This window comes from Limulus polyphemus, unplaced genomic scaffold (assembly GCF_000517525.1).
Source record: "Limulus polyphemus unplaced genomic scaffold, Limulus_polyphemus-2.1.2 Scaffold1848, whole genome shotgun sequence".
NCBI lineage: Eukaryota > Metazoa > Arthropoda > Merostomata > Xiphosura > Limulidae > Limulus > Limulus polyphemus.
Genome location: NW_013667458.1, coordinates 110015 through 118554, shown reverse-complemented (window position 1 = coordinate 118554; position 8540 = coordinate 110015). Strand labels below are relative to the sequence as shown.

Genomic DNA, 8540 nt, shown 5'->3' with positions numbered 1-8540 from the left:
AAAAACGACGGGGGTGCTTAACTTTTTTCCAGGTGTATATTTGTTAAATAAGTTCTTAACTTTCCATGTTTTATTTCTTCTGTTATATAACTACTTCTTATGTTTATCTTAGTTTACTGAACTAAACATTGTAGTATACAATTTTTTCTGTTAAGTGATGTTTGAATTACTCATAGATGGTGGAAGTCAGTATGGCCAGTTCGAATCCCTGTCCCACCAAACATGCTTGCCCTTTCAGCTGTGGGGGCATTATAATGTGACAGTCAATCCCCTATTCGTTGGTAAAAGTGTATCCCAAGAGTTGGCAGTGGGTGGTGATGACTAGCTGCCTTCCCTCTAGTCTTACATTGCTAAATGAAGGATGGCTAGCACAGATAGCCCTCGTGTAGCTTTGCACGAAATTCAAAAAACAAACAAACCATATGTCAGAACAGAACCTGTCAGTTTTGCAATTAAAATAAAAAAACTAAATAGTTTTCATATGGCACATTTTTTTCATGTCGTACTTGACTCACCTTTATGATATAAGTGTGCAGTGAAATCTTCAGCATTGTCAAAAGTTTCTACTCTTCCCCGTGATTATTTCTAGGTACGCCACGGACTTTCTGTGGATAAAGTGGAATTTACAGTTAGTGAAGAACCTCTGCAAGTAACACTGAATAATAATCCTGAACTCCAAACCCATGCAGACTCTAATGAAGTCATGCCTGAAGAGTCTTCAGTGCCTCGGCATGTTCAAATGGTTGAGTGTGAGCAGCCTGCATATGGTGAAGAGGAACAGGTAAACTTGGACAAGTCTGATAATTTTATTATGTGGTAGATATAAAGTAGTACTTTAACTAAAGTCACAAATAAACCTTTAGTGCTTACTGATGCTAGATACTCATCTGGAGCAAGATTGATTTAGTATGTTCTTAAGTAGCAATTTTAAAATTAATTTGTCTAAAGGACTATAAACATCGAACATAGAATTCCTGTAACTTCAGGAAATATAGTTCAGAAGTGAGAAATTAAGCTTTAGTAATAAGAGTTGAAACTCAGGTCATAATTTTTTTCTAAGTTTATACTTAGTATAATCAATCTCATCAGATACCTTTCACAAAAAAATTATGTTCAGTGCTCTACACAGTCAAAGGTTGCACTCAGACCAGCCCAAATCATCTATTACTTAAAACCATGTAATACTTTTATAGATGTCTGACACAAACATACACAGATTGCGGTATTTAACAAGTTCTGAATGTTATACAGTGGATACCTAATTCAAAAGCTGTTACAGAAAACTCTGTTGGTGTTTTCGTAATTGTTTACAGATACATACTTCTTCATTCAGTGAAAACACTTTAACCTAACAGCACTTCTCGGGATCATTGGTTGCTTTTACTAAAGGGAATAGTTCTATGTTAAGTGTAGTTCTTAGTGGTTTATTACTGTGCAGAAATCACTTGAACCTACCCAAAAGGTTTTTTTCATATACAGAAGGTTTTCTAGTATTTCCTTTAATTATTATTTAGAAATTTCATTTGAAACTAAGCATTACTTGCAATCTATACCTGAGATCTGATCCTATTTTCCTTTAGAAACTCCACTTGAACCTACCAGATGGAGAATTGGATGAAAGAACAGCTTCTGCTCTTCATATTATTCAACAGGTTTTCCAGCAGGGGGCACTAAACTCCCACGTTACAGTGGAAGCTGTTGATGGAGAAAATTTGGTCACTCTAAATCCAGACACTATTATTGTTCAGAATGGCGATGGAGAGCTAGTGTTTAATGGAGACACGGGTGGTCAGTATGTTATTCAGTATGTGACTGATTTGTCTCAGATGTGTGAAGACAACTTTATTGTCACACAAGGAAATAGCAAGAGTGACTCTATATCTCATACTAATGTTGCTCCCGACTCTTGTGAACTCTATACCTCCATATCTGATGAAAACAAAGGTTTCTCAGAACTACAGTCACAAGCTTTCACTGTAGCAGAAAATACATAGTCATTTTTTTGTTTTACTATTTGTGAGAAATGGTAGACCCAAGGCATCTTTTAGAAAAATTCCTACAGATATAAATCTATAAACAATGAATTGAAATAATGTACAGATGGAGGTAAGATTGCACATCAAAACGTTCTTCCAGCAAGTGTAATTTTCCCACAAGACTGGTGTTCACTGTGAATATGTATAACAGTATATATGTATATACATATATATATCATCAGATGTCTTTTTTGTTTTTTTTAAGCTGAGAGATAATCTGATGACTAAAAAGTTAAAGTTAATAATTGTACAGCTAACACAATTGTATGTACATACTGCATAGAGATTAACATACAACCGTTCATGTTTTGTTTCAGGAAGTAAGGAATTAAAAAGTAATTCTGAAAGTATGTTTCTTTTGTACTGATTTCCTATTGTAATGAAAAATGAGAATATGACACAATATACGCCCAGTATACTTTGAGACCATGTACAAATGTTTTACAAGATTACACATGAACTTTTACTCAAGATACATAATACTCTGAATATTTTTTTTTATTTGTGGGTTGTCAGTAAAATAAAACAGTATTGTAACATTAGGACTTGTAGAAAGTCAGCTACAATTTCTTGAGATTAATGTTCAATTGGAGCTGTGGCTCTTTAAAATAACGGGAATGTTTTTCCTTGAGTAAACTTCGTTCTTTGTATATCATAAACCACTCTAGTTCTTTCATAGGTAAACTGTACAGAGTAAAAGATTTCAACTATAAGCAAAATTAGAAGTCCAGCTAGCCACCGAACCAGTTTTTTTTTAACAATATTATTTGAAGCATGAATTTTTAACAGGCTTAATACTTCTTTATGCAGCCAACTTTTGATAATCTAACATGTATACACATGCTCAGTCTGTATGATTAATAATGAAAAAGATTATACACTTTTATTACTAGTAGTAACAATTTAACACTTTTAAATATACTTTGGTAATCGTGAAGAACCTCAAGTATACACTGTAATCTTATCTTTATAATTGCTAAAGGATCTTTTTTTATAATATTTCAGACATTAAATACAACATAAAACTTGCACTTGCTCTCTTTGCTGTAGATGAATAAATGTCAACTATAATGCCATTAATTTCGAAACTGAATTTTAAGTGTTATGCAGCCCTCAGATTTTACCACTGAGCCAGCACCAGGCATTATACATAAAAAACCCTACTGAGACAACCTCTCTCTCTCTCTCTATATATATATATATATGTATGCCTTATCCTACTTTTCTATGGTTCGGGGCCCATAGTAATATTCTTTTTTTTTAATAAATATCTCGTTTTTAAACATCATTATTAATAATTAAACAATTAAGTCATTGGTTATTTTTTTTTGGTTGACAGTTTAATTACAATCAAATTTTTGTGGCTTTGACATGCACTGGGCATTTCCGAGAGCTATTTCAAGACCAATGCAAATGTTTGAGATTATTATGTTTAACATGAATCTCCTTTAGTATATCCTCCAAGTATGTTTTACCATGTAATATGAATTATGTTCATCTTATAAGGACTGAATCGTGCATTTGAAAGCATGGTACTTTTAATGTTTAATACATGTTCAAGTCGTGTTTGTATTATGCATATCATGTAAAATTATCAGGAATTTTGAAATTTTCACTTCCTTATGAGTCAAGTGTCAAAGCAAATCCTGTCAATTGTTACAAATGTTTCATATTTGGATATTCATAATATGGAAAGTAATAGTACGTCTGTATCCTGAGACAGCCTTTTTTTACTATGCAAAGAAAAGTGACCCATCCCTGACTTGTGTGCACAGAAATCTTGACCCTTCCCTAATATACATATTTTATTGTTTACAGGATACAAGTCTTAACAGTGAAACTCCTTAGAATTAGTTCACATACTTTTTACAATAGAAAATCACATTTGTGGTATTTAAAACTGGGCTTATTAAAAAACTGTGACAATTAAACAAGTAAATATTTTTCAAAATATGGTGGGTAAAGGCCAACTTACACATAAAATTTACTAGAAGCTGCTAAAAGTTAAGTGTTTCTCTCAAGCCATCAAGCTTGTTTAATGCTAATCCAATGTTTACTTACCTAAGATGTTGAGTTCTACAAAGCATTTAATGGATGAAAACTAACTCTGTAATGCAAGTAAGATACAACACAAACCAAGTATCAGATATTTTTATAATAATTATCTTTATTTGGGTACAACAGTTTTGTGATAAAATAATATTTCTAAAAAGAAAGAATTGCCAATTACTAACTAACATTCATTTGCAGTGCCACGTGAAATATTTATGACTTTCCATTATACACATTTTGGTCAACAAAACACTTTCTCTGTAGTTTTCTGATGATAATACTTTACCCCTGGAATGTTTATTTCGTTTGTGATACCTATGCAATTATAATAACCTACAAACAAAATATTTAATGACACTGAGTATACAGAATTAAACAGACATAAACTATTTAATTTATCGGTAATAAATAATCCTGTCTGCCACTTGGAAGTTTAAAAACCATAATTAAGTACTCCATAATTTTCAACTTTTTTTTTTCACAAAATTTTTATAAATTATCCCATTAAAACATAAAATGTCTCACTGATTATTTTTCTTAAGTGAGAAACTGAAGGCAGAAAACAAGAGCTTGAAAAAAATTATCCCACTACATGTAATTACAATACAACATGCATATTGAATAGTGTATACAGTGAACCAGCAGGAAGTAATAAAAATATATATTTCAAATTATTTTAGTTCTTAAATGGTAACTATAACATGTTTAAATCATTGCATTGTGTATATATTATATATGCCATTTTACAGAAAAATTGTGTTTAACAAAAGCTATAATGAGAATAATATCATTAAAGCAACAACAGTGAAATTATTAAAGCAAATACAGCTCTAAAAATGCTAATTGGAGAATTCTTTTACCATGATAAAGATACCAGATAGAAATTCTAATGTATCTAGTAATGTAACTCATCCAGAAAATTTCAACTGTTGACACATTTCAGATGTCTGCTGACTGAATTCAACCATGAAATTATGCTTCTTTTGCTTTTAACGTCTTACAAATTGAACTTAACACACTCCTTTATAAAACTCTAGTTTAAAAATCTTACTTATCAATTGGACAGGAAACAATTCTGGACAGCTTGTAAAACATCACTTCAACAAAAACTCAGTAGTGGAATTGTACTTGTTGTCAGAACATCACTCATGAAACTAACTACAGTTTATTAATAAACTCAACTTAAGTGTTTAAAAAACATGTATCAACTGTGTTGGACTTTATGGAATTCTAAAAATATTAAAGTTCCTTGGTCTGTTTCTTTTTTTAATATCTGAAATAACATTACCAGATGTGTGAGTTTGATGTACACTTTAACCATATTAAAACTTGGAAAATTAAACATACATTCTTATATAAAAGTAGTGGAATGGTCATAAAATATGACTAATATTCTGCCAACCTTATTTTTATACAACTAAACTCTATTTTTTGGATTTTGTTTGCTTTTGTGCACAAAAATCAACTCTGTAACCTTCTGAGAATGCAGAAAAATTTTAAATAGGGATTGACCAGTTCATTATGACAAGTGATACAGTTGTGGTCTTAAACTGGATGGAGGTTTCTTTAAATACACAGCAGTGGTTGAAATAATCCATCACAGATGAAGTAAGGCTTGATCTATCACTTCCAACATTTCAGACAGTGCTAATGCCAGAGTTACTTACTGAAATAGAATAAAACAGAAATATTAAGTATGAAATAACTGAAAGTGGAAAGTATGTCATGTTAGTAAAAAGTAAGGGTATGATACTACTTGTTGCAGAATGTTTTACAAAGCTATCTCTAAATATTTGTCCTTAGTTATGACCTGATGGACTAAAGGTAAAGTAGCTAGTCAACAGTGCCCACTGACAATATTGGAGCTACTCTTGTCTAAACAAACAGTGAGGTTTGACTGTCACTCTTATAGTGCACCCATGGCCCTAAAGTGCAGAGTATATTTTTCCAGCAATGGGTCATGAGTCACAAACCATCAGATTCATAATTCAGACATGCTAATTACTAGCCTACACCAAGTCCAACATGTAATTACTAGCCTACACTAAGCCCAACATGTCACTGTCCTTTACTCAGGTATATTGTTAACCTGCTTTGGTAAATGAAATGAAGTGTGTATGTAATGGTGAGAATATTTAAGTCAATACATGTTCATGATAAATCCTAACAATGATTTTTGGTGAGAAGAGATTCCTAATCAAGCATTGCTCATTTCTTTCCAAGTAATACTGGAATATAGGCTATCTGTTACATGTAAAGAAATAAAATGCTTGATGTCAAAAAATAGTAATATTATTTTTTGATCAAGTTACAATACAACAAATCATAATTTTAGGAGAATCCTTTCACCCCAAAATAAACTAAAACTTCTATTACAAGACACAAAATGTCAAATTTAGTTCTGCTCCAATGTAAGTAGCTTGCTCTGATCAGAAGTTAATACAAATAAGTGCAATAACAAATTCAATTCTAGTTTAAGGTCAGAGATTCTTAAACTCTTAAGAGTTTGATGTTTGATAATCAGAAGCACAGAAAAGAACATCAAACTGGTCTGTTAGAACAGAGAAATCACATTTGTCCAGAACATGGCTGAATAGGTGTGTGTGAGTCATTTTAAGTACAGAAGGATGTATGTTCAGAAATCCTTTGAAACTAGTGTTTGCTCATATTTCCCACCTCTCATAAGGTTTTCATGAATCTCATTTAGTTTTTTTTCATATTTTAAACAGCAGTTTTCTTCAAGTTTGAATTCCTGTTCTCTAAATTAACCTGACATTTCCTGATTTTAATCCCAGTTTCTATCCCCATTCTTTAAACGATGAATCTGTCATTGTCTGATCTCAATCCCAGTTTATATTCCCATTTTCTAAGCAATGAATCTGTCATTGTCTGATCTCAATCCCAGTTTCTATCCCCATTCTTTAAACAATGAATTTGTCATTGTCTGATCTCAATACCAGTTTGTATTCACATTCTCTAAGCAAAGAATCTGTTATTGTGTGACCTCAATCCAGGTTTGTGTATTCCTGTTCTATAAAAAGAGAATTTTCTATTGTCTGATGTCAAGTTTGTATTCTTGCTCTCTTAAAATCACTGAATCTACCATTGTCTGATCCCCATTTCTGTTTGTATACCTGCCTCAAAAACATAGATCCTGTCATTTACAATCCCTTAATAATGAAAGCTTATTGGTCATCATGTTTTAAGAACAATGACTCCAGAATATGTCTCAACACTGTAAAACACTAATGTTAAGACAAAAATTTAATCATTCTTAACGAAACAAAAGGAAAAATAATAGTGTTAAAATAATTTTTCAACAAATAAAAGCATGTATTTTTCACCACCTTGATGTGGCTCTGATAGATAATGGCCTAAATTTATTACTGTAAATACTAACCTAATAATTCAAAATAATGAATATAAAATGACAAATTTTTGTTTTAGATTTCAGTTTTTATGCTTGTAATTGAAAGCTCCCTAAAAGTAGGGTTTATTAAAAAAACAGTATGTTAAAGCTCTCATTTAAGGACAGTTTCACAAAAACAAATCATATTTTGCATAAAATTTTCTAAACTTACAACACTTGCCAATAAACAGAGTTGTATATTAACATGTACCTGCCTGAAATCTCTTTGATGCTAAACTAATTCACTGCCATGCAGCTGATGGAAAATTTTTTATTTCACTTTGTTCTTCAACTGTCATACCAAGTGTGGTATAGGATAGTTTTATTCTCATCCTGAGAGGTGTCTGAAATCAGTAATTAATTCATTCATCCACTATTCAGTATAAGTACAATGAAAACGTATAAAATCTACTTAAAGATACCTTAAGGCTACTACTGTCGAATAAAAACTTTAAGAAGAGTAAAACATTAATAAAATAAGTACAACTTCTAGACTGTCAAAATATTGTTGGTTTCCCTTTTCGACGGGTTGCTGACTAATAGTGTAAAACTGCATACTAATAAGATTTCTTGCTGTAATGGCTTCTCCTTCACATGCTGATCAATATTCTGATAGAAGGTCTAGTTGGCATGATGGAGCACTACTAACGGTACCAATATAACAGAATAGAAACATCAAACATTACTTTGTAGTCATGATCGTTGAAGAAACATTATATTTTACTGTGTAGAATATCTATTTTGGTATATTCAAGTATTGTATTAAAATTACATAATATAAGTATAGTATACATACCCATATAAAAGCCAGTGTGTGTGTCGCATCACGCTTGATTTCTCAAAATAAATAGGATGAGTCATAAAAGCCAAAATGCACTTATCCAGATAGAATAGTTAGATTACTGTTTGCTCATTACAATTTTAGTGACAGGAGTGCAAAGGGGGCCATGAAACCTTATAAGTGTTGGTATAATAAGCCTAAAGTAGATACAGTGTGGGATCACCTAGCCTAGAGTCAAGTGCATAAAATTTATCATGAAAGT

The 8540-nt window shown here is 31.7% G+C and overlaps 2 protein-coding genes across 8 annotated transcripts in view; one reads left to right on the top strand and one right to left on the bottom strand.

Annotated features, from left to right (window-relative positions):
- The window catches only part of LOC106465144 (zinc finger protein ZFAT-like), a 40602-nt gene extending 38237 nt beyond the window's left edge, over positions 1 to 2365 (top strand). For all 4 annotated transcript variants that reach the window (XM_022392977.1, XM_022392978.1, XM_022392976.1 and 1 more), the window contains exons 16-17: positions 590 to 781; positions 1581 to 2365. In XM_022392977.1, coding sequence (XP_022248685.1) covers positions 590 to 781; positions 1581 to 1994 — 606 coding nt within the window. In that variant the 3' untranslated portion in view covers positions 1995 to 2365. The remainder of the gene's footprint in view (positions 1 to 589; positions 782 to 1580) is intronic.
- Positions 2366 to 4183: 1818 nt separating this feature from the next.
- The window catches only part of LOC106465146 (AP-1 complex subunit gamma-1-like), a 63224-nt gene continuing 58867 nt past the window's right edge, over positions 4184 to 8540 (bottom strand). For 3 of the 4 annotated variants that reach the window (XM_022392969.1, XM_022392971.1, XM_022392972.1), the window contains 2 exons: positions 7713 to 7841; positions 4184 to 5754 (listed from right to left, as the gene is read on the bottom strand). In XM_022392969.1, coding sequence (XP_022248677.1) covers positions 7740 to 7841 — 102 coding nt within the window. In that variant the 3' untranslated portion in view covers positions 4184 to 5754; positions 7713 to 7739. Of the gene's footprint in view, positions 5755 to 7708; positions 7842 to 8540 lie in introns of all 4 variants that reach the window. The other variant, XM_022392970.1, reaches the window with a different exon arrangement.